This window comes from Oncorhynchus kisutch, linkage group LG1 (assembly GCF_002021735.2).
Source record: "Oncorhynchus kisutch isolate 150728-3 linkage group LG1, Okis_V2, whole genome shotgun sequence".
Taxonomy (NCBI): domain Eukaryota; kingdom Metazoa; phylum Chordata; class Actinopteri; order Salmoniformes; family Salmonidae; genus Oncorhynchus; species Oncorhynchus kisutch.
In genome coordinates this window covers 36,539,360-36,564,764 of record NC_034174.2, presented here as the reverse complement: position 1 = coordinate 36,564,764, position 25,405 = coordinate 36,539,360, and the positions used below count along the sequence as shown (strand labels likewise).

The following is a 25,405-nucleotide window of genomic DNA, read 5'->3' as shown; positions in this document are numbered from 1 at the left end:
AGAAATCTCTTCATCTCCCTCCAATTATGAAAACAGATAAACCAATTGGACAATAAGTAAGGTTTCCTGGGACCCTCCAGTGTTCTGACCTCTCTGCGATGCTGCGGTGAGCCCGGGACACAGATGTCTCGATGTCGATGGGGTGGTAGCGCAGTCCCCTAAGCTCCAGAGTCTCATCCAGGGAACCCACCACAAACAGGGCATCATGACGATCTGATCACAGAGAGGAAATATGTTGAATACTGGGAATGTTGGGATAGTTCATTTAGCCCTAATCAGATCCCTAGTATGTCTCCCTTTTCATGTTAGCCATTAGTGTTAGCCTCCATAGCCCTCCCCTTTTATATTAGCCATTAGCGTTAGCTTCCATATCCCTGACCGTGCCCAGCCACTCACGCCCAGCGGCATCCAGTAGTTCAGTCCTCTTGACGAAGCCCAGGTAGCCAGTCCTGGCCCACAGGGTCGTGGGGTCTCCAAAGCTCAGCTTGGTGTTAAAGTGGTCGGCCTGCAGGCTCTCCTCTCCATAGATGGTATAGTAGCCACTGGCACTGTGAGGGCTGTTGATCCAGATCTGACAGAGACAGAGAGCAGAGTAGGGGACAATGTACAGTTAAGGATAGAATAGGAGAGTAATATGAGGAGAATTGTTGGTTACTGACAGGGATATGCATTTTTCCTAATTATACCCTTCTTATTGCCCATCCTTTTATCAATGCCACATGTTGACATTTTCAATCTAATATTAGTATTCTCTCTCCCCTCACCTCCCCTAGATGGGAATCTCCTAGAGGTCCTCTGGTCTCTGGGTTCACAATGATCACCCTGACTCCTGGTAAGATCTAGATAAAGTGATAGAGTAGAGAGACTGATGGTGAACAACAAACTCCCACAACAACTCATCTTGTATCTGAATACAAAAGGGAATTTAATGTGTGTGGATCCATCAGGGGAGACTTACTTTTCCAGACTCCATCAAAGGGAGACTCTGAGGGGCCCCTCTCTCCACCAGCCTCACCCTGAGACAGAAAGTGAAAGCACATTGTGATGGAGAACTCAATATTGTAAAAACAAAAATATCCTCAGCGTCAAAGCTGCTCACACATATGTTCTCACCTGTCATGGCGGAGGGACTTCATGTCCACATACACAGTGGAGGGGTCCGGTCCAGTGGTTCCCTGAGAAACACACAGAAAACTTGACTGAAAACTCAGATACACATCCACTGTACATGGATCAGTCCTTGAGGAGACATACAGTGAGGTCCTGCTGTACTAACTGACCTGGCAGACAACCCTCAGAGTCCTCTATTTACATGTGACTCTTCTAGTATGTATAGTTAACAGAAGGCTTTAGCCTCCAGTTCAGGGAGACACTGGTTAGCGCATCAAACAACATGAGTCAAGGTTCAGCCACAAATCTTAGGAACATTGGCCATGGCCGTCAAAACATTCATGTTTTCCTTTAGCCATTAATAAAAGTCTATCTTTCCAAACAAGTGAGTTATGCTTCCATCTTATAAAATTCCCTGTTGCCTAGTAACTCCTCACAGAACTGATTCTAGCTGGTTGAATACCTGCATGCAAATGGCCAGGTTGACCCTGGATCCAAAGGCTGTGCTGACAGCGCGGGGGGAGAGGCCCAGGTCCTTAAACAGCTTGGAGAATGACATGGTGAGGGCCAGACGAGGACGCTCCTCTGCTATCACCACACAGCTCCTCACACATGACAGATTCAGCCCCCGCGCCTGGAGGGAAAGAGAGAAGGAGAGTTAGTGTGTGCTTGTGCGTGTGCGTGTGTGTGTGTATATGTATTGTACTCACTTTGAGTATCTCTGTCTGCGTGCCTATCCCCTTGGTGCAGAGCTCCATGACAGAGTAGGAGCAGAAGGTGTCTCTGATGCGGTACTGGCTCAGGGTGCTCAGCCACAGGGGCAGACAGCTCTCCAACTCCATAGGAGGGATTAGGATGGACTGGTGGCCCGAGTACACACTACACACAGGAAACAAGAGAAGGTGTGTGTTCAGTATGTGTGTAAGCGAGAGAGATAAAGATACCCTGTGTGTGTGTGTGTGTGTGTGTTACCTTGCGAGGCACCACAGTACGAAGCCCAAGCCACAGTAAGGGTCCAGGCAGATGGCTATTTGGCGTGAGGAGTAGAGCTCACACTGTAGCTTGATGGAGCGACACAGAGCACTGACTGCAGAATGGGAGATCTGATGGCCAGAGACACACACCCAATCACACACACATCACAATGAAACAACCAATAAGAGAAGCAGAATCAACTACTAAAGCCATGGTTATGGCTACCGCCATTTGCCCACTGTAAAGCAGATGAGCAAAATGGGCCGTTGGCTACTGACTTTGGCGATGGCAGGCTGCTTATGGGCTACCATAGGTTTACAAACTATCTGGGGCTGTTTTAGAGTATTGAGACCCAGCGGTAGCCTCCTGTAGATTACCTTACCTTGACCCCAGTGAGCATACCCGTGGTGGATACACTGAAGTCCAGATAGGCGATCATCTCTGCCGTGGGGGGCTTGTAGATCGTGGGGGGTCTATGGCGAGGGAGGTCATCTGGAAGAAGGGAACATGCACAACAAGGTTGAGTTTCTCTGGCTCAGGTTATATATGTTCTGTATCTTCTATGGCAGGGGTTCTCAAAGTGGGGTGTGGAGGTACTTTAGGGGTACGCAGCCAGAGCAAGCATATACATATATATATATTGCTCCAAAAAATAAAGGGAACACTAAAATAACTGAATGAATGAATGAATGAAATATTCTTATTAAATTCTTTTTTCTTTACATAGTTGAATGTGCTGACAACAAAATCACACAAATTATCAATGGAAATCAAATTTATCAACCCATGGAGGTCTGGATTTGGAGTCACACTCAAAATTAAGGTGGAAAACCACACTACAGGCTGATCCAACTTTGACGTAATGTCCTTAAAACAAGTCAAAATGAGGCTCAGTAGTGTGTGTGGCCTCCACGTGCCTGTATGACCTCCCTACAACGCCTGGGCATGGTCCTGATGAGGTGGCGGATGGTCTCCTGACGGATCTCCTCCCAGACCTGGACTAAAGCATCCGCCAACACCTGGACAGTCTGTGGTGCAACGTGGCGTTGGTGGATGGAGCGAGACATGATGTGCTCAATTGGATTCAGGTCTGAGGAACGGGCAGGCCAGTCCATAGCATCAATGCCTTCCTCTTACAGGAACTGCTAACACACTCCAGCCACATGAGGTCTAGCATTGTCTTGCATTAGGAGGAACCCAGGGCCAACCGCACCAGCATATGGTCTCACAAGGGGTCTGAGGATCTCATCTCGGTACTTAATGGCAGTCAGGTTACCTCTGGCGAGCACATGGAGGGCTGTGCGGCCCCCCAAAGAAATGACACCCTACACCATGACTGACCCACCGCCAAACCGGTCATGCTGGAGGATGTTGCAGGCAGCAGAACGTTCTCCACGGCGTCTCCAGACTCTGTCACATGTACTCAGTGTGAACCTGCTTTCATCTGTGAAGAGCACAGGACGCCAGTGGCGAATTTGCCAATCTTGGTGTTCTCTGGCAAATGCCAAACGTCCTGCACGGTGTTGGGCTGTAAGCACAACCCCCACCTGTGGACGTCGGGCCCTCATACCACCCTCATGGAGTCTGTTTCTGACCGTTTGAGCAGACACATGCACATTTGTGGCCTGCTGGAGGTCATTTTGCAGGGCTCTGGCAGTGCTCCTCCTGCTCCTCCTTGCACAAAGGAGAAGGTAGCGGTCCTGCTGCTGGGTTGTTGCCCTCCTACGGCCTCCTCCCCGTCTCCTGATGTACTGGGCTGTCTCCTGGTAGCGCATCCATGCTCTAGACACTACGCTGACAGACACAGCAAACCTTCTTGCCACAGCTCGCATTGATGTGCCATCCTGGATGAGCTGCACTACCTGAGCCACTTGTGTGGGTTGTAGACTCCGTCTCATGCTACCACTAGAGTGAAAGCACCGCCAGCATTCAAAAGTGACCAAAACATCAGCCAGGAAGCATAGGAACTGAGAAGTGGTCTGTGGTCACCATCTGCAGAACCACTCCTTTATTGGGGGTGTCTTGCTAATTGCCTATCATTTCCATCTGTTGTCTATTCCATTTGCACAACAGCATGTGAAATTTATTGTCAATCAGTGTTGCTTCCTAAGTGGACTGTTTGATTTCACAGAAGTGTGATTGACTTGGAGTTACATTGTGTTGTTTAAGTGTTCCCTTTATTTTTTTGAGCAGTGAGCAGTGTATATATATATATATATATATATATATATATACACACATACACAGTGCCTTGCGAAAGTATTCGGCCCCCTTGAACTTTGCGACCTTTTGCCACATTTCAGGCTTCAAACATGAAGATATAAAACTGTATTTTTTTGTGAAGAATCAACAACAAGTGGGACACAATCATGAAGTGGAACGACATTTATTGGATATTTCAAACTTTTTTAACAAATCAAAAAACTGTAAAATTGGGCGTGCAAAATTATTCAGCCCCCTTAAGTTAATACTTTGTAGCGCCACCTTTTGCTGCGATTACAGCTGTAAGTCGCTTGGGGTATGTCTCTATCAGTTTTGCACATCGAGAGACTGACATTTTTTCCCATTCCTCCTTGCAAAACAGCTCGAGCTCAGTGAGGTTGGATGGAGAGCATTTGTGAACAGCAGTTTTCAGTTCTTTCCACAGATTCTCGATTGGATTCAGGTCTGGACTTTGACTTGGCCATTCTAACACCTGGATATGTTTATTTTTGAACCATTCCATTGTAGATTTTGCTTTATGTTTTGGATCATTGTCTTGTTGGAAGACAAATCTCCGTCCCAGTCTCAGGTCTTTTGCAGACTCCATCAGGTTTTCTTCCAGAATGGTCCTGTATTTGGCTCTATCCATCTTCCAATCAATTTTAACCATCTTCCCTGTCCCTGCTGAAGAAAAGCAGGCCCAAACCATGATGCTGCCACCACCATGTTTGACAGTGGGGATGGTGTTCAGGGTGATGAGCTGTGTTGCTTTTACGCCAAACATAACGTTTTGCATTGTTGCCAAAAAGTTCAATTTTGGTTTCATCTGACCAGAGCACCTTCTTCCACATGTTTGGTGTGTCTCCCAGGTGGCTTGTGGCAAACTTTAAACAACACTTTTTATGGATATCTTTAAGAAATGGCTTTCTTCTTGCCACTCTTACATAAAGGCCAGATTTGTGCAATATACGACTGATTGTTGTCCTATGGACAGAGTCTCCCACCTCAGCTGTAGATCTCTGCAGTTCATCCAGAGTGATCATGGGCCTCTTGGCTGCATCTCTGATCAGTCTTCTCCTTGTATGAGCTGAAAGTTTAGAGGGACGGCCAGGTCTTGGTAGATTTGCAGTGGTCTGATACTCCTTCCATTTCAATATTATCGCTTGCACAGTGCTCCTTGGGATGTTTAAAGCTTGGGAAATATTTTTGTATCCAAATCCAGCTTTAAACTTCTTCACAACAGTATCTCGGACCTGCCTGGTGTGTTCCTTGTTCTTCATGATGCTCTCTGCGCTTTTAACGGACCTCTGAGACTATCACAGTGCAGGTGCATTTATACGGAGACTTGATTACACACAGGTGGATTGTATTTATCATCATTAGTCATTTAGGTCAACATTGGATCATTCAGAGATCCTCACTGAACTTCTGGAGAGAGTTTGTTGCACTGAAAGTAAAGGGGCTGAATAATTTTGCACGTCCAATTTTTCAGTTTTTGATTTGTTAAAAAAGTTTGAAATATCCAATAAATGTCGTTCCACTTCATGATTGTGTCCCACTTGTTGTTGATTCTTCACAAAAAAATACAGTTTTATATCTTTATGTTTGAAGCCTGAAATGTGGCAAAAGTTCGCAAAGTTCAAGGGGGCCGAATACTTTCGCAAGGCACTGTATATATATATATATATTTTTTTTTTTTTATATATTCAACTCATTTTGTCCAAGGGATCTGTGGAATAAGTTTAGAGGGTATAATACAATACAATATAATTAATATACCATATATTTTCTTAAACCTGGGCATCACGTGCCTGGGAAGCTCACAGGGATATTGGTATCCACAGTAGTCCACCAATTATCAACTTTTGAACTCAATACTTTACATAAATGCACTGTAATTTAACATTTTAAACAGCAAAGTTTTCTCTCTGCCTCATGGCAAAATGTGTAGAATTTCAGGAAACTTGGAAAAAATGTGTTCCATCCCAGGGCCTGAGACTTGGTTTATCTGGCCATGCACTGCCAAAGTCATAGTACAACTCATTGTATGCTATTTTATCTCACTCAAGTTGTGTTCTGAATATGAGGGTGTGAATTTGCTACCACAAAAGGGGTCCCGGGGTCAAAAAGTTTAAGAACCCCTGGTCTTTGGTACCTGTGTCTATGATTGTCGGCCATGTTTTAATGTTCAGAGTGGCAGCAGCCTCTTTAGAGCGTAGGATCCTCATGAGGTTCTGAGTGGTAAGGATACAGGCAGCTTTACTGACCTGGGGACAGACAGAGGCACCACAAACAACATGTTAGTTTGTCTACCTTTGGAAGACCAAAATAATTACACTCAAACACCATGCTCATAAGAAAGCACCCATCCTCATACACTGACTTGATCAAAAGATAGCACATACAGTTGAAGTCGGAAGTTTACATACACTTAGGTTAGAGTCATTAAAACTAGTTTTTCAACCACTCCACAAATTTCTTGTTAACAAACTATAGTTTTGGCAAGTCGGTTAGGACATCTACTTTGTGCATGACACAAGTACTTTTTCCAACAATTGATTACAGACAGATTATTTCACTTACAATTCACTGTATCACAATTCCAGAGGGTCAGGAGTTTACATACACTAAGTTAACTGTGCCTTTAAAAAACTTGGAAAATTCCAGAAAATGATGTCATGGCTTTAGAAGCTTCTGATGGGATAATTAACATCATTTGAGTCAATTGGAGGTGTACCCGTGGATGTATTTCAAGGCCTACCTTCAAACGTAGTGCCTCTTTGCTTGACATAATGGAAAAATCAAAAGAAATCAGCGAAGACCTCAGAAAACAAGTCTCGTTCATCCTTGGGAGAAATTTCCAAACACTTGAAGGTACCACGTTCATCTGTACAAACAATAGTATGCACGTATAAATACCATGGGACCACGCAGCTGTCATACCACTCAGTAAGGAGACGCGTTTTGGTGCGAAAAGTGCAATCCAATCCCAGAACAACAGAAAAGGTCCATGTGAAGATGCTGGAGGAAACAGGTACAAAAGTATATATATCGACAGTAAAATGAGTCCTATATTGACATAACCTGAAACTCTGCTCAGCAAGGAAGAAGCCACTGCTCCAAAACCGCCATAAAAAATCCAGACTACGGTTTGCAACTGCACATGGGACTGCAGGAGGGACTGGTGTACTTCCCAAAATAGATGGCATTGTGAGGAAGGGAAATTTTGTGGATATATTGAAGCAACATCTCAAGACCTCAGTCAGGAAGTTAAAGCTTGGTCACAAATGAGTCTTCCAAATGGACAATGACCCCAAGCATACTTCAAAAGTTGTGGCAAACCGGCTTAAGGACAGCAAAGTCAAGGTATTGGAGTGGCCATCACAAAGCCCTGACCTCAATCCTAGAAAATTTGTGGGCAGAACTGAAAAAGCGTGTGCGAGCAAGGAGGCCTACAAACCTGACTCAGTTACACCAGCTCTGTCAGGAGGAATGGGCCAAAATTCACCCAACTTATTGTGGGAAGCTTGTGGAAGGCTACCCAAAACATTTGATCCAAGTTAAACAATTTAAAGGCAATGCTAACAAATACTAATTGAGTGTATGTAAACTTCTGACTCACTGGGAATGTGATGAAAGAAATAAAAGCTGAAATAAAAAATTCTCTCTACTATTATTCCGACATTTCACATTCTGAAAATAAAGTGGTGATCCTAACTGACCTAAGGCAGGGATTTTTTAAATGGATTAAATGTCAGGAATTGTGAAAAACTGAGTTTAAATGTATTTTGCTAAGTTATATGTAAACTTCTGACTTCAACTGTATACACACAAACACACACACTTACGTCGATGATCATGCGGACAGTGGGAAGTGTAGCTGCCAGGTTCTGTGGATGAGGAGGTCTGACAGTGACAGGAACACAGCCAGCATACAGACAGCCATAGAAGGAGGCTATCAGGTCAATACCTAGAGAGAGAGACCGACTGTAACTCTATGTCATCCTCACCAGAGTCTGACAGACAGACCGAAAGGACTCACCAGGAGGGTAGAGCAGCACCACGTTGTCCCCGGTGTTGATGCTGCCTTTCTCTGTGAGCGCCGCTGCAATCTTCTCTGCCCGCTTATGCAGCTGCACACATGTTGCTGTGGATACCGCTACCCCCTGAAGCACAGGAGTTAGAGAGGGTAGGGGCAAGGGGTTTATTTACAACTGGGCACAACTGTATATGGGGGGTTCTGTTTACCGTAATACGCATGAGAGTGAGTCTATAAGAGTGAGAGTGCTACCTTTGCATTGAGCAGCACATAGAGACAGTGGTCTGGGTCAGTCTGTGCCCTCCACTGTAGAGCCTCGGACAGGAACTGGTGCTGAGGAGAGAAAAGAGATGGTCAAAGGTCATTACATAGCAATCGTATCAATATGCATATCAATTGTATATCAATTGTATATCAACATGAGGGGAAAAAATATCTATTGATATCAACACTAAATAACTACAAATAAATCTAATAGGAGTTGTATTTTGCTGATGGGACAAACCTGACAGAACTTGAATTTCATCAAGTTAATTCCCTTAAGTTACAGTAAGTCTAAGGACATGAAGAATGCCAATACAGGTGCACTGCAGTAAATAGCCCTGAAGCCAAAATGTCCTCTGTTGGTAGCTTTTCTACCAGGAGGAAGGCAACTGTCACTCCCATTGGCAAAATATCAAGAAAATGTTCAATTTACACCATGCAGCATTAGCCAAACTACTCCTTAAAATAATGAAAAACTGATTTAAGTTGTAGCTAATAGCAATTATGGGGGGAAATCAATTGGGGAAAAACAGCAAAGCACATGAAGAGCAGATGTGCATGTTTGGATCTCGGGAAGATGGCTTGCAGGGCCTTCCTTGGAGTCCAAACAATTCTGCAGACGAGCAAGGCCTGTGTGTGTAATGTTTTGAACATTCAGGAGATGATGGGAGCCAATGGAAGGCATGGGACATAAGGTGACATTAAGAGATGCCACGACAGACTGTCCCCATAACTGTGCTGTGATGCAGAAGGAAAATAAATGGCATAATACATTAGCACGTGTAGATTCAGAGCATCAATTCTGACACCATGCAAGATCTCAAATCTTGCCAGAACTTAGCGATGCATCCTTAGAATTATTTGCGTGTGCAACTGAAAAGTAACCCCATTCACATTGAGCGCGTCACTGTACAGCACATTGCAGAGAGAAGCAAAGGAAGAACCAGGGTGTGGTGGGTAGGGAGGGGGCAGTAGCTCTTACCATCATAGTAGGCCACATACGGAGCTATGTAATGTTACATCCAGAGAGAGACGAGTGCATTAGGACAGAAGAAAGAATGCATCATGTTGCTCACATGGTTTACCAGCTATCTTGTCCGGTCTAACTACCCAACAAGCAAACACTTACTGGACCAATGGTGGCAAAGAGGCAGCACACCACTGCAGGCAAGCCCATATTGGACCGCTGTCTGCAACCAATATGGCGGCAGACCAACAGCGCACCGAACGTGACTATCCAGCAGTAGGCATGCCATTGTTTGTAGTGTTGGCTACAAACAATGGCCAGGTTAGTAGTACCAACAACTGCTATAGTCCCTACCATGCTATCTATGGGCCACCGTGCATGTGGGTCCTTTCTAACTCATGATGAAGAGATGTGGTCCTACCTTCCTGATCAGGTCCTGGTCCTCGATCATGCCCAGATCCCTGCCTGCTGCCTGGGCTATCCTCTTCCCTGCTACCAGGTTCCCCACCATGATGGAGGCTGGACCCACACCCACTAAAGAAAGAAAGAAAGAAAGAAAGAAAGAAAGAAAGAAAAAGAGAGAGCGGGAGAGATAAAGAGATGCATTTTCACAATATTCACAATAAAGTCCCTAGCTCAAAAGTCATGGCCACTGTAAGCCAACCAGTTGCCAAGTTTTGCTCTATGATCCCCTGAGCTGAGCCTACTGTACCTGGCTGTTTCTGCCGTGGTTTGGGGAGGTTGGTGACACAGGTATGGGGGCACATGAGGATGTTACAGGGGTGCAGGTTGCCGTCCAGGAAGTGCTGCTTGGTCTCGAAGATGTGGATGCCTCCCAGGTGGGTCTTGGGTAATGTGTTGGCAGGCACCAGGGCTAGGCAGTACAAACCCACCTGGTGAATACTGTCAATGGCCTGGACAGTGGACATACACAACACCCCTCAATTAGACAACTTCCCTAATCAAGTGTTTAGAGTATATTGAAAACTGTGGTGTTAATTTTGGAATGTACCAAGAAAGAGGTGTTTGTAGGGGGGTTAGCTACCTGCAGTACTCGGCTCATCCACTGGAAGCTGTCCTCCTCACTGGCATCTGGCCTCTGCTCTGCCACAACCACTATCCTCTCATCATAGAACACTGTCACAGAGAACACCGCAATCCTGACACACACACGCACGCACACAATTAGAATGTCTGCAAAGATCCATAGTCACACACATAGATATTGACCTCTCCCTCCATAAACTGTATATGTACATCCACACATAAAGCAGAGAACACTGCAATTCCTACACACACAAAACTGCTCTGGATAACAAGCATTTTCACAGCTTGAGATTCTCTTTTCGGGGGCCAATACACCCCCACATCCCACACAGAAACATGCTGTATACACATACACTCATATTGGAGTGCACTATGGGCCTGCAGTGCTCTCTAATAACCACCAGATGACAGTGGTGATACACAACAAACAAAACTTAATGCCATAGACTGCAACGTTGCATCTGTGACATTATGGAGTCTTTGACAGCATGAGCAACGACATTAAGGCTATCTTCGGTTTAAAGTAGTCCATTTTCTTTAGATAAAAAAAGTGGAAAGCTAATATTGGTGACTTACTGCCACTTACTGGAGTCTTGAACCAAATCTTGTGTGTCATTAATTTATTGTGGCCACTAGATTACGTAATATAGCTTAAAGCCATTTACAAACTTGGCAAACCAATTTGAAGATGACACATTTTGGTCATTGGCTGATCACTCCCAACCCATAGGAATCCCCACCAAGTTGACTACTTTAAACTGGTGGAAGCCATCAATGGCAATGTCTATGCAAAAACAGGTTATATCCAAGTAATGATCTCTATACATCTCTATGCTCAATCCCCAATATACCTGACTCACAGTGAGCACATACAGCAGACCTCATCCACTGTCCCTTCAAATACATGCTGACACATGCGCGCACACACACACGAATGCATGCACACACACAGTACTCACCTCCCACGATACACAGTCTTGACAGGCTCCACGGCCAGTGCTGTGGCCACCAAGTCATCAGCGTTGTGTCTCCTCCCACTCACCATCAGCAGGCCTTCGTTCTTCCCCACCACAAATATCAGACTGCCCTGTAGAAGGGTTAGACACAGCATTCAATACACACTGCACGTGAATATGGACACACGCACACAGTCACAAGACAGTCTTACTTACGGGTCCTACGAAGCCTAGGAGTCCAGATCTCACAAAAGGGATCTCTCCAATAGGAGCACCAAGAGCATTGACAGGAATCACCTAGAGAGAGAGAAAGAAGAAAGAAAGAGAGAGAGAAAGAAAGAAAGAGAGAGAGAAAGAAAGAAAGAGAGAGAGAAAGAAAGAGAGAGAGAGAGAAAGAAAGAGAGAGAGAGAGAAAGAAAGAGAGAGAAAGAAAGAGAGAGAGAGAGAAAGAAAGAGAGAGAAAGAAAGAGAGAGAGAGAGAGAGAGAAAGAAAGAAAGAAAGAAAGAAAGAGAGAGAAAGAAAGAGAGAGAGAGAGAAAGAAAGAAAGAAAGAAAGAAAGAAAGAAAGAAAGAAAGAAAGAAAGAAAGAAAGAAAGAAAGAAAGAAAGAAAGAGAGGGAGAGAGAGAGAGAGAGAGAGAGAGAGAGAGAAAGAAAGAAAGAAAAAGAGAGACAGACAGGCATTTTTGACATTTTAACATTTCTAATGGAAAACGTGTTGGTAAGCATATTGAATGTTCAGAGTTTGATGTGTCTGACCAGGTCCTGACCAGGTGTCTGACCATGTTCCCCCATACAGTACGTAACACATAAGGGGGAATCGAATGGTTGTGAGTCCGTACCTCAAAGGTGTTCTTGGTGACTCCTGGTAGGCCATAGTACATGTTGCCTCCTGCACGAGAGTTCACCACGATCTCCCCTATCTCATCGGTCTTACAGAGCTGAGGAGGCCCTTCAGGCTTCACTATACACATCAGAGCTATAGACACAGAGAATCAGAGTCAGGCTTCACTGTACACATCAGACACAGAAACACAGAGACAGAGTCAAGCTTCACTATACACATCAGAGACAGAAACACAGTCAGCTGCACAGATAAATACATGTACAGGAATAATAACGCACATACAATTACAGAAACCAACTTACACATAAATAAACAAATATAATAATAATAGTAATATATGCCATTTAGAAGACACTTTCGCCCAAAGTGACTTACAGTCATCCGTGCATACGGGTGGCCCCAAGAACAAACACATTCATATTTAGAAATGGACCTGCAGTGGAGGTGATTTGGAATCATACTCTCGTGAGTAGTTACTATAGCCCTGCCTGAGACTTGTACGCTAATTACACACATACACATGGATTTCACACCTGATATCACTCTCAAGTGAGATCCTCAATTTCTCTCTCTTCTATACTGTGCATCCCCCCTCCTCACCTCCAGGCATCACATGACCCACATCCTGCACGGTGAGGGCAGAGTTTTTGTCCTCTGTGTTGACCCTGATGACCCCGTGACTCAGACCCCCCATGGAGAGGATAGCCCTGGCTGGGAGAGGCGTCCCCGGCACCCCCGGCCTGCACACAGAAAGGTACAGGAGAGGACAGGGATTTTACACAAAATACACACACACTGCCGAAAGACAGTCCTTGTATCCGTAGAAAATTTCAATTATTGAAGGTGCATTATGTAACTTTCATTTCATTACATTTTTCCAGAGGTAAATCAGGGTACTACAAACACGTGTTTGTCAATTACTTTAAGGAGCAGTTCTCTCTCTGTGGGTCTAACCCCAAGTTCTGGAAAATGGTTAAAGAACTGGAGAATAAACCCTCCTCCTCACAGCTGCCTATGTCCCTTAATGTTGATGATGTGGTTGTTACTGACAAGAAGCGTATGGCTGAGCTCTTTAAAATCACCACTTCATTAAGTCAGGATTCCTATTTGACTCAGCCATGCCTCCTTGCCCGTCCAACATTTCCTCATCTCCCACCCCTTCTAATGTGACTATCCCCGATGCTTCTCCCTCTTTTTCCCCTGCCCCGCTACAAAGTTTCTCCCTGCAGGCAGTCACTGAGTCCGAAGTGCTAAAGGAGCTCCTTAAACTTGACCCCCAAAAAACATCTGGGTCAGATGGTTTAAACAGACTGGCTTTCTTGATGTCTATAGTATTCTCTCGGGTATGCAATCTGTTTTCCGGTCAGGTTATGGATGTGTAACTGCAACCTTAAAGGTCCTCAATGATGTCACCATTGCCCTTGATTCTAAGCAATACTGTGCTGCTATTTTTATAGACTTGGCCAAAGCTTTTGATATGGTAGACCATTCCATTCTTGCGCGCCGGCTAAGGAGTATTGGGGTCTCTGAGGGGTCTTTGGCCTGGTTTGCTAACTACCTTTCTCAAAGAGTGTGGTGTATGAATTCAGAAAATCTGTTGTCTCAGTCACTGTCTGTCACCAAGGGAGCACCACAAGGCTGAATCCTAGGCCCCACGCTCTTCTCAATTTACATCAACAATGTAGCTCAGGCAGTAGGAAGCTCACTCATCCATTTATATGCAGATGATACAGTCTTATACTCAAAGATTTCTTAGTTTCCAACAAGCTTTCTCTACCCTTAAGCTTGTTCTGAACACCTCCAAAATAAAGGTCATGTGGTTTGGTAAGAAGAATGCCCCTCTTCCCACATGTGTCATTACTACCTCTGAGGGCTTTAGAGCTTGACCTCATACAAAGACATGGGAGTATGGCTAGACGGTGCACTGTCCTTCTCTCAGCACATATCAAAGCTGCAGGCTAAAGTTAAATCTAGACTTGGTTCCTCTCTCTGTAAGGTACGCGTAACTGGCTGCAGGGAAGTCAGGCGCAGGAGAGCAGAATTGGGTAGCAAACGGGGAGCCCTTTATTACGCCGAACAGACACACGGCACTAAGAACAATAAACAAATATGGGTTGACATAACCCGGTGCAAACCAGTCTGAAGTACACATACACAACAAACAATTTAAATACACGTCAAATAATGAGGGAATGTAAACCAGGTGTGCGGGAAAACAAGACAAATGGAAATTGAAATGGAAAATGAAAAGTGGATTGGCGATGGCTAGAAGACCGGTGACATCGACCACCGAATGCCACCCGAACAAGGAGAGGAACCGACTTTGGCGGCAGTCGTGACACTATCGTAATCGCTCCTCTTTCACCCCAGCTCCCAAACTAACCCTGATTCAGATTACCATCCTACCCATGCTAGATTACGGAGACATAATTTATTGATCGGCAGGTAAGGGTGCTCTCGAGTAGCTAGATGTTCTTTACCATCAGATTTTCCACCAATGCTCCTTATATGTCCCATCACTGCACTCTATACTCCTTTGTAAACTGGTCATCTCTGTAAACCCGTCGCAAGACCCACTGGTTGATGCTTATTTATAAAGCCCTCTTAGGCCTCACTCCCCCATATCTGAGATATCTACTGCAGCCCTCATTCTCCATATACAACACCCGTCCTGCCAGTCACATTCTGTTAAAGGTCCCTAAAGCGCACACATCCCTGGGTCGCTCCTCTTTTCAGTTCGCTGCAGCTAGCGACTGGAATGAGCTGCAACAAACACTCAAACTGGACAGTTTTATATCAATCTCTTCATTCAAAGACTCAATCATGGACACTTTTACTGACAGTTGTGGCTGCTTTGTATGATGGATTGTTGTCTCTACTTTCTTGACCTTTGTGCTGTTGACTTTGCCCAATAATGTTTGTACCATGTTTTTGTGCTGCTACCATGTTGTGTTGCCACCATGTTGTTGTCATGTTGTGTTCCTACCATGCTGTGTTGTCATGTTTTACTGCCTTGTTATGTTGTTGTCTTAGGTCTTTCTTTATGTAGTGTTGTGTCTCTCTTGTTGTGATGTGCGTTTTGTCCTATATTTATATTGTATTAATTTTTTAAATCCCAGGCCCACATCCCCGCAGGAGGCCTTTTGCCTTTTAGTAGGCCGTCATTATAAATAAGAATATGTTCTTAAGTGACTTGCCTAGATAAATAAAGGTTAAGTAAATACAAATAAATAAATACAATTTGGCCGAGTAGCAAAACAAAACACAAACTGTTACTTTTGCTAAGCAGACGGATTCAGCCCATCCTACCTGCGGATGGCTACCGTCATGGCCTCAGGGGAGGTGGCACAGGGACAGATGACCTCTGGCTTCAGCCCGTGGATCTGGAACACATTGAGGAAGGCATCGCAGGACGACACCGACCCTTAGGGAGAGACAAAGACAGAGAGAGAGAGAGAGAGAGACTCAACAACAATGTCATCTCACAACACTGTAGAAGAAAAAGAACTGCACACCTATTAAGACGAGGTGCTGGCTCACAACACTGACCATTTTTGGAGGGTATCCATTTTAACCATACAGGGCTTTGTTTATCACTTGCAATTGTCCTATTTGCATTTACCGACAGCAATGTTTTTTGGTCCAGTCCAGACTGGACCAAATCTGAACCAATCATAGACGTCTATGTTTGGTTCAGATTTTGTCCGGTCTAGACCAGCCTTGATTTCAACATCCACTGATGTCCGGACTGGCCTTTATTTGGCCCAAACATAGACGTCTATAATTGGTTCAGATTTGGTCCACTCCTGACATCTACAGTTCCTTCGGAAAGTTTTCAGACCCCTTGACTTTTTCCACATTCTGTTAGGTTAGCCTTATTCTAAAATGTACTTTAAAAAATGCTTTCCTCATCAATCTACACACAATACCCCATAATAACAAAGCACAAACAGATTTTTAGGAATTGTTGCTAATTTATTAAAAATAAAAACTGAAATATGACATTTACATAAGTATTCAGACCAGTACTTTGTTGAAGCACCTTTGGCAGCGATTACAGTCTCGACCCTTCTTGGGTATGACGCTACAAGCTAGGCATACCTGTACTTGGGGAGTTTCTCCCAATCTTCTCTGCAGATCCTCTCAAGTTCTGTCAGGTTGGAAAGGGAGCGTTGCTGCACAGCTATTTTCAGGTCTCTACAGAGATGTGCAATTGAGTTCAAGTCCGGGCTCTGGCTGGGCCACTCAAGGACATTCAGAGACTTGTCCCGAAGCCATTCCTGTGTTGTCTTGCCTGTGTGCTTAGGGTCGTTGTCCTGATGGAAGGTGAACCTTCGCCCCAGTCTGATCTCTCTGTACTTTGCTCCGTTCATCTTTGCCTAGATCCTGACGAGTCTCCCAGTCCCTGCCGCTGAAAAACATCCCCACAGCATGATGCTGCCAGCACCAAGCTTCACTGTAGGGATGGTGTCAGGTTTCCTAGAGGTGACGCTTGGCATTCAGGCCAAAGAGTTCAAAATTGGTTTCATCAGACCAGAGAATCTTGTTTCTCATGGCCTGAGAGTCTTTCGGTGCCTTTTTGGCAAACTCCAATTGGGCTGTCATGTGCCTTTTACTGAGAAGTGGCTTCCGTCTGGTCACTCTACCATAAAAGCCTGATTGGTGGAGTGCTGCAAAGATGGTTGTCTTTCGGGAAGGTTCTCCTATCTCCACAGAGGAACTCTGGAGCTCTGTCAGAGTGACCATAGGGTTCTTGGTTACCTCCCTGACCAAGACCCTTGTCCCGTGATTGCTCAGTTTGGCTGGGCGGCCAGCTGTAGGAAGAGTCTTGGTGGTTTCAAACTCTTTCTATTTTAGAATGATGGAGGCCACTGTGCTTTTGGGGACCTTCAATGCTGCAGACATGTTTTGGTACCCTTCTCCAGATCTGTGCCTTGACAAAATCCTGTCTGTCTCGGAGATCTACGGACAATTTCTTCGACCTCATGGTTTGGTTTTTGCTCTGACATGCACTGTCAACTGTGGGACCTTATATAGACAGTTGTGTGCCTTTCCCAAATAATGTCCAATCAATTGAATTTAAAACAGGTGGACTCCAATCAAGTTGTAAAAACATCTGAATGATGATTCATGGAAACAGGATGCACCTGAGCTCAATTTTGAGTCACATAGCAAAGGGTCTGAATACTTAAGTAAATAAGGTATTTCTGTGTACATTTGAAAAACATTACTAGAAAACTGTTTTCGCTTTGTAGTTATGGGGTAATATGTGTAGATTGCTAAGGAATTTGTATTTATTTAATCCATTTTAGAATAAGGCTGTAATGTAACAACATGTGGAAAAAGTCAAGGGGTCTGAATACTTTACGAAGGCACTATGTTTCACAATTTTGGACAGCACAGTACAGCACAGCAGAGTACAGTACATTACAGTATAGTACACAGTATAGTCAAGAAAAGTAGAATATAGTACAGTACAACACAATAGAGCACAGTAGAGTACTGTAAAGTAATGTACTGTATTGTCCCCTACTTTATTCTAATGCACTATACTCGAATGAACTAAACTTTACTCTACTGTCTACTCTACCAAATAAATGTTTTCCTGTACTGCACTCTACTGTGCTCTATTGTACAAATCGGTGCCGTATTTTACTGAGGTTCAAACTTGTGAAACATAGCCTAAACGTCTATTATTAGTACAGTTTTGGATCTGACCAAATGTGTACTTGTTTGGGGGCGGGGCTAATTAGCATAATACCCAGCATGCTACATTATACATAAAAACGATATAATTTACATTTTGGTTATTCAGCAGATGATCTTATCCAGAACCACCTACAGTCAATGCATTAAACTTAAGTAGATAAACAACAATATATCACAGTCATAGTAAGAAAGATTTTTTAACTGAGAATGTTACTGTAGTTGAAGTTGTCTGTTGGTTTATTACGTAGGTTGAATTAGTTTGAACATAATTGCTGTCAGGTATAAAGCTTTTGAAAAAGCTAACATACCTAATGCTACAGCTGAAAGTAATTCTAAATATTCTGTTGCAATCCTTTTTCTGTTCTGTTGGCTCCTTTTTCCTATAGTAAGAGCCTTGAAAAAGTATTATTGTGATACATTCTCAATGAAGTAAGCATTGTATGTGCAGTTGAAATTTTACCATAGAATCAACGTCTGAAAAAAAATGTATTTTTAACATCTGTAAATTAAGTATTTTCAATGTCCGGAAAATACATATTTTTGACTGCCAGAAAATAAGTCTTCTCACCTTTCATTCAACACCTACAATGCACCAGATTTCAACATCCGGAAAATAAGTATTTTCACCTTTCATTCAGTACCTAAAATGCAAAAGACCTTTTAAAGTATTTTCAAGGTAATTTTGCTTACTGGGATGCAGACCAGTTCCAAACATGTCTGCCATCTGTAGTTACAGTGTGGCTTCCACACATTTCCCTGCATGGACTACATTTCACACTCACAGGGGTTGGCTCCGTCAGCGACAATGAGCATGCGCAGTGATGCCAGGCTGGTGTCCCTCTGTTCCCTGTGTGCCATCATGGCCCAGTGCAGGTCACGACACTTCACCAAGGCAACGCGCGCTATGGGGGGAGAGGAGGAACAAATGAGTACATGAACATCAAAGTGTTCTCATGGTCACACGGAGAGAGAGAGGGTGTGGAGGTGTGGGTGGTGTAACTACCTTTATGTATGTGGACCCTCTGAACCCAGGAGAGAGGGCAAGCCTTCATCACAGCGTAGGGCACACTGATAGTGTGGATCCTGTTCATTACACTCTGAAAGAACAACAAAATACAACTTATTGAATGGAAATACATATGATATGAAATCAGTTTACCTGTAACTATTATCCCCCCATCCACAAACACACACACTCTCACCGTGAGAACTCCATGCCACAGGCCCATGTCCTTTTTAAAGTCCAGAACGTTCACTAATGTCTCACCTAAGAACAGAAACAAATAGATAAGTCCCTATGAGAAGCATCCTTCAAACACTTGTTCCCTGTGTATCATCGTCAAAACCCAAGATGGCGTAGCAGTCAGACGTCTTTGTCCCTCGTCTTGTCGTGTCCCATGTATATATCTCTTTATATCTTTTTCTTCGCATATCTTTTTAAAATCTTTTTCTAAACCTCAACTTCAAAATACTCTCCTGCAACCCACCTCACCCAATGTGTTGTGGATCTGTTTTTCTAACGTATTTTTATTTACCTCGGAACCGGAATCCCCCAACAGAAGCTAGCCAGCTCACTAGCTACTAGATAGTAGTCAGCTAACCACTGCTAGCGGTCATCAGCTAACTATTAGCTCGGTAAGCTCTCGCCAGTTCGTACAACGCGACTCAAACCAGAGCATACCGGACCTATTTTCTCTCCATATCCCTGGTTTCCTACTGCAAGCTCTGGACCTTTTTATCTGGATCATCGCAGCTAGCCAGCTGCTATCCGAGTGACTACTCCTGGCTAACGTCTGCACCAATTAGCAAGCACCAATTAGCCTGGAGTTAGTCCATGCTAGGCCCATTCTCCTGGCTAGCTGGAGAGGCCCATCAGGTACTCCTGGGCTACAATACCCGGACCCCTTCTACTGCTGATACGGGGCACGGAAGCCCGCCGATCCTTCACAACTGGACTACGATGTAATCTTCTCAAGGGGGTACTCAACTGGCTCCTACATCGCGACGTCCCCTGAATGCTCATCTGCTAGCCGGGCCCGCTAGCTGTCGAGAACATATTGGACTGTTAGCTGAATAGATCCATCAGCCAATTTCTTGGGCCACGATACCTATTTTGCCAATTGGACTTGAACCCCTCTGCTACTCGGAACCCTACTAATCCATCAGGACTGGTCTATCGACGTCAACACACGCGGAGGCTAAAACAGACTTTCCTCTGTCGAGACGTCCCTCTAAGGCCCTTCTGCTAGCTTGCTAGCCACGGCCTGCTAGCTATCTGAATCGCCGTGTCTCCAGCCAGCCCAACCACTCACTGGAACCCTACGCATGCATCTCCTTAATATCAATATGCCTTGTCCATTACTGTCCTGGTTAGTGATTATTGTCTTATTTCACTGTAGAGCCTCTAGCCCTGCTCAATATGCCATTAAATTCCACCTCCCACATATGTGGTGATATCACCTGGTTAAAACGTCTCTAGAGACAATATCTCTCTCATCTTTACTAAATTCCTAGGTTTACCTCCAATGTATTCACATCCTACCATACCTTTGTCTGTACATTATGCCTTGAATCAATTATATTGCACCCAGAAACCTGCTCCTTTTACTCTCTGTTCCGAACGTACTAGACGACCAGTTCTGAAAGCCTTTAGCCGTACCCTTATCCTACTCCTCCTCTGTTCCTCTGGTGATGTAGAGGTAAATACAGGCCCTGCAGTGCCTAGCTCCACTCCTACTCCCCAGGTGCTCACATTTGTTGACTTCTGTAACCGTAAAAGCCTTGGTTTCATGTATGTTAACATTAGAAGCCTCCTCCCTAAGTTTGTTTTATTCACTGCTTTAACACACTCTGCCAACCCGGATGTCCTAGCCGTGTCTGAATCCTGGCTTAGGAAGACCACCAAAAATGCTGAAATGTACATCGCTAACTATTACATTTTCCGACAAGATAGAACTGCCAAAGGGGGCGGTATGGCAATCGACTGCAGAAATAGCCTGCAGAGTTCTGTCTTACTATCCAGGTCTGTACCCAAACAATTCAAGCTTTTACTTTTAAAAATCCACCTTTCAGAAACAAGTCTCTCACCGTTGCCGCTTGCTATAGACCTCACTCTGCCACCAGCTGTGCCCTGGACACCATATGTGAATTGATTGTCCCCCATCTATTTTCAGAGCTCGTGCTGCTAGGTGACCTAAACTTGTGACATGCTTAACACCCCGGCCATCCTACAATCTAAGCTTGATGCCCTCAATCTCACACAAAGGATCAATGACCCCAACAGGAACAACCCCAAAGCCATAAACACGGGCACCCTCATAGATATCATCCTAACCAACTTGCCCTCCAAATACACCTCTGCTGTTTTCAACCAAGATCTCAGCGATCACTGCCTTATTGCCTGCATCCGTGATGGGTCTGCGGTCAAACGACCACCCCTCATCACTGTTAAATGCTCCCTAAAACCCTTTAGCGGGCAGGCCTTTCTAATCGACCTGGCCCGGGTATCCGGGAAGGATTCTGACCTCATCCCGTCAGTAGAGGATGCCTGGTTATTCTTTAAAAGTGCCTTCCTCACCATCTTAAATAAGCATGCCCCATTCAAAAATGTAGAACCAGGAACAAATATAGCCCTTGATCCTCTCCAGACCGGACTGCCCTTGACCAGCACAAAACATCATGTGGTATTCTGCATTAGCATCGAATAACCCCTGTGATATGCAACTTATCAGGGAAGTTAGGAACCAATGTACACATGCAGTTAGGAAAGCTAAAGCTAGCTTTTTCAAGCATAAATTTGCATCCTGCAGCACAAACTCAAAAAAGTTCTGGGACACTGTAAAGTCCATGGAGAATAAGAGCACCTCCTCCCAGCTGCTGACTACACTGAGGCTAGGAAACACTGTCACCACCGATAAATCCACTATAATTGAGAATTTCAATAAGTATTTTTCTACGGCTGGCCGTGGTTTCCACCTGGCTACCCATACCCCGATCAACAGCCCTCCACCCCCCCCCCCCCACAGCAACTCGCCCAAGCCTCCCCATTTTTCCTTCACCCAAACCCAGATAGCTGATGTTCTGAAAGAACTGCAAAATCTGGACCCCTACAAATCAGACGGACTAGACAATCTGGACCCTCTCTTTCTAAAATGATCTGCCGAAATTGTTGCAACCCCTATTACTAGCCCGTTCAACCTCTCTTTCATATCGTCTGAAATTCCCAAAGATTGGAAAGCTGCCGCGGTCATCCCCCTCTTCAAAGGGGGAGACACTAGACCCAAACTGCTACAGACCTATATCTATCCTACCCTGCCTTTCTAAGGTCTTCGAAAGCCAAGTTAACTTCTTTGGGATAGGGGGCAGCATTTTCACTTTCCCAGATGCTAATATATGCATATTATTAGTAGTATTGGATAGTAAACACTCTGAGGTTTCTAAAACTGTTTGAATGATGTCTGTGAGTATAACAGAACTCATATGGCAGGCAAAAACCTGAGAAGAAATGCAACCAGGAAGTGGGAAATCTGAGGTTTGTAGGTTTTCAACGCAGTCCCTATTGAATATACAGTGGGATATGGGTCATCTTGCACTTCCTAAGGCTTCCACTAGATGTCAACAGTCTGTAGAATGTCGTTTCAGGCTTCTACTGTGAAGGAGGGGGAATGAGAGGGGAATGAGTCAGAGGTCTGCCAACTGCCTCGGTCTCGTGACGCGTGATCATAAGAAAGTTACCTCTCGTTCCATTGCTTTTCTACAGACAAATTAATTCTCCGGTTGGGACATTATTGAACATTTATGATAAAAACATCCTAAAGATTGATTCTATACATCGATTTATTTGTTTCTACGACCAGTAATATAACTTTTTTGAATTTTCGTCAGACATTTCCGCTGGACTTGCCCGCGCCTCGTGAGTTTCGATTTGTTTACTAAACACCCTAACAAAAGGAGGAATTTGGACATAAATGATGGACTTTATGGAACAAATCAAACATTTATTGTGGAATCTGGGATTCCTGGGAGTGCATTCTGATGAAGATCATCAAAGGTAAGTGAATATTTATAATGCTATTTCTGACTTATGTTGACTCCAACATGGCGGATATATTCTTGGGTTGTGTATGTCGTCTGAGCGCCGTACTCAGATTATTGCATGGTTTGCTTTTTCCGTAAAGTTTTTTTAAAATCTAACACAGCGGTTGCATTAAAGAGAAGTATTTCTTTAAATCTTTGAATAACACTTGTATCTTTTATTAATGTTTATTGTGAGTATTTCTGTGTTTTGATGTGGCTCTGTGCAAATTCACAGGATGTTTTGGAGGCAAAGCCAAATGTAAGGTTTTTGGATATAAATATTTTTTTATTTTTTTATTTCACCTTTATTTAACCAGGTAGGCAAGTTGAGAACAAGTTCTCATTTACAATTGCGACCTGGCCAAGATAAAGCAAAGCAGGTCGACACATACAACGACACAGAGTTACACATGGAGTAAAACAAACATACAGTCAATAATACAGTATAAACAAGTCTATATACAATGTGAGCAAATGAGGTGAGACAAAACATACATGTATTGAGTAACATGTTGTCCCGGGAGTGTCATCTGATGAAGAATATCAAAGGTTAGTGGTACATTTTATGAATATTTCTGCTTTTTGTGACTCCTCTCTTTGCTTGGAAAATCACTGCATGCTTTCTGTGACTAGTTGCTGACCTAACATAAATATATGTTCTGAATTTTTTATTTATTTTTTAAAATCGGACACTGTGGTTGGATTAACGAGAATTGTATCTTTAAAATGGTGCCTAATACTTGTATGTTTGAGAAAATTGAATTATGAGATTTATGTTGATTGAATTTTGAGCCCTGCGTTTTCATTGTTGGCGATGGGTTCCGCTAGCTGAACGGGGTTCCCCAGTCCTAGGCAGGTTATATGCAAGTAAAACTAAATGCATGCTCTTCAACCGATCGCTGCCCGCACCTGCCTGCCCGTCCAGCATCACTACTCTGGACGGTTCTGACTTAGAATATGTGGACATCTACAAATACCTAGGTGACTGACTAGACTGTAAACTCTCCTTCCAGACTCACATTAAGCATTTCCAATCCAAAATTAAATCCCAGAATTGGCTTCATATTTCGCAACAAAACATCCTTCACTCATGCTGCCAAACATACCCGTGTAAAACTGACCATCCTACTGATCCTCGACTTCGGCGATGTCATTTACAAAATAGCCTGCAACACTCTACTCAACAAATTGGATGCAGTCTATCACAGTGCCATCCGTTTTGTCACCAAAGCCCAAATACTACCCACCACTGCAACCTGTACGCTCTCGTTGGCTGGCCCTCGCTTCATACTCGTCGCCAAACCCATTGGCTCCAGGTCATCAACAAGTCTCTGCTAGGTAAAGCCCCGCCTTATCTCAGCTCACTGGTCACCATAGCAGCACCCACCCGTAGCACGCACTCCAGCAGGTATATCTCACTGGTCACCCCCAAAGCCAATTCTTCCTTTGGCCACCTTTCCTTCCAGTTTTCTGCAGCAAATGACTGGAACGAACTGCAAAAAACACTGAGGCTGGAGACTCATATCTCTCTCACCATCTTTAAGCACCAGCTGTCAGAGCTGCTCACAGATCACTGCACCTTTACATAGCCCATCTGTAAATAGCCCATCTGTAAATAGCCCATCTGTAAATAGCACATCCAACTACCTCATCCCCATACTGTATTTATTTATTTTTCTTGCTCCTTTGCACCCCAGTATCTCTACTTGCACATACATCTTCTGCACATACCATTCCAGTGTTTAATTGCTATATTGTAATTACTTCGCCACCATGGCCTATTTATTGCCTTACCTACCTCATTTGCACATACTGTATATAGAATTTTCTACTGTATTATTGACTATATGTTTCTTTACTCCATGTGTAACTCTGTGTTGTTGTATGTCGAACTGCTTTGCTTTATCTTGGCCAGGTCGCAGTTGCAAATGAGAACTTGTTCTCAACTAGCCTACCTGGTTAAATAAAAGGTGAAATATCTATATATTTTTTTTAAATCCTCATAAAGATGCCATAGACTTACTCTTGCGATAGGGTATGCCTCTCTCATATTGTGTAGTTACTCACCCTCACAGTAGTTGCAGGCCTGGGTCAGTGCTTGGCAATGGGTTAACATGGCCACCTTAGACACAGCCACACCCATCACTGTGCCCTCCTTACTTGCCTTGTACTAGGGGGAGAGAAAACACAATCCATTAGGATTGAATGAGAAGTA

At 44.0% G+C, this 25,405-nt stretch overlaps 1 protein-coding gene across 4 annotated transcripts in view; it reads right to left on the bottom strand.

Moving 5' to 3' along the window:
• LOC109895315 (disco-interacting protein 2 homolog B-A) overlaps nucleotides 1-25,405 on the bottom strand; it is a 98,638-nt gene that overhangs the window by 7,086 nt on the left and 66,147 nt on the right. For 2 of the 4 annotated variants that reach the window (XM_031822794.1, XM_031822804.1), the window contains exons 13-38: nucleotides 25,258-25,360; nucleotides 19,317-19,381; nucleotides 19,118-19,211; nucleotides 18,897-19,016; nucleotides 15,715-15,829; nucleotides 13,006-13,145; nucleotides 12,401-12,537; nucleotides 11,777-11,857; nucleotides 11,564-11,691; nucleotides 10,603-10,717; nucleotides 10,270-10,471; nucleotides 9,979-10,091; nucleotides 9,573-9,596; nucleotides 8,579-8,659; nucleotides 8,330-8,453; nucleotides 8,136-8,257; nucleotides 6,443-6,554; nucleotides 2,468-2,577; nucleotides 2,083-2,213; nucleotides 1,821-1,989; nucleotides 1,574-1,744; nucleotides 1,114-1,175; nucleotides 959-1,016; nucleotides 765-839; nucleotides 397-571; nucleotides 90-213 (exon numbers count right to left, since the gene is read on the bottom strand). In XM_031822794.1, coding sequence (XP_031678654.1) covers nucleotides 90-213; nucleotides 397-571; nucleotides 765-839; nucleotides 959-1,016; nucleotides 1,114-1,175; nucleotides 1,574-1,744; nucleotides 1,821-1,989; nucleotides 2,083-2,213; nucleotides 2,468-2,577; nucleotides 6,443-6,554; nucleotides 8,136-8,257; nucleotides 8,330-8,453; nucleotides 8,579-8,659; nucleotides 9,573-9,596; nucleotides 9,979-10,091; nucleotides 10,270-10,471; nucleotides 10,603-10,717; nucleotides 11,564-11,691; nucleotides 11,777-11,857; nucleotides 12,401-12,537; nucleotides 13,006-13,145; nucleotides 15,715-15,829; nucleotides 18,897-19,016; nucleotides 19,118-19,211; nucleotides 19,317-19,381; nucleotides 25,258-25,360 — 2,951 coding nt within the window. The remainder of the gene's footprint in view (nucleotides 1-89; nucleotides 214-396; nucleotides 572-764; nucleotides 840-958; nucleotides 1,017-1,113; nucleotides 1,176-1,573; nucleotides 1,745-1,820; nucleotides 1,990-2,082; nucleotides 2,214-2,467; nucleotides 2,578-6,442; nucleotides 6,555-8,135; nucleotides 8,258-8,329; nucleotides 8,454-8,578; nucleotides 8,660-9,572; nucleotides 9,597-9,978; nucleotides 10,092-10,269; nucleotides 10,472-10,602; nucleotides 10,718-11,563; nucleotides 11,692-11,776; nucleotides 11,858-12,400; nucleotides 12,538-13,005; nucleotides 13,146-15,714; nucleotides 15,830-18,896; nucleotides 19,017-19,117; nucleotides 19,212-19,316; nucleotides 19,382-25,257; nucleotides 25,361-25,405) is intronic. The other 2 variants (XM_031822798.1, XM_031822808.1) reach the window with 1 other exon arrangement.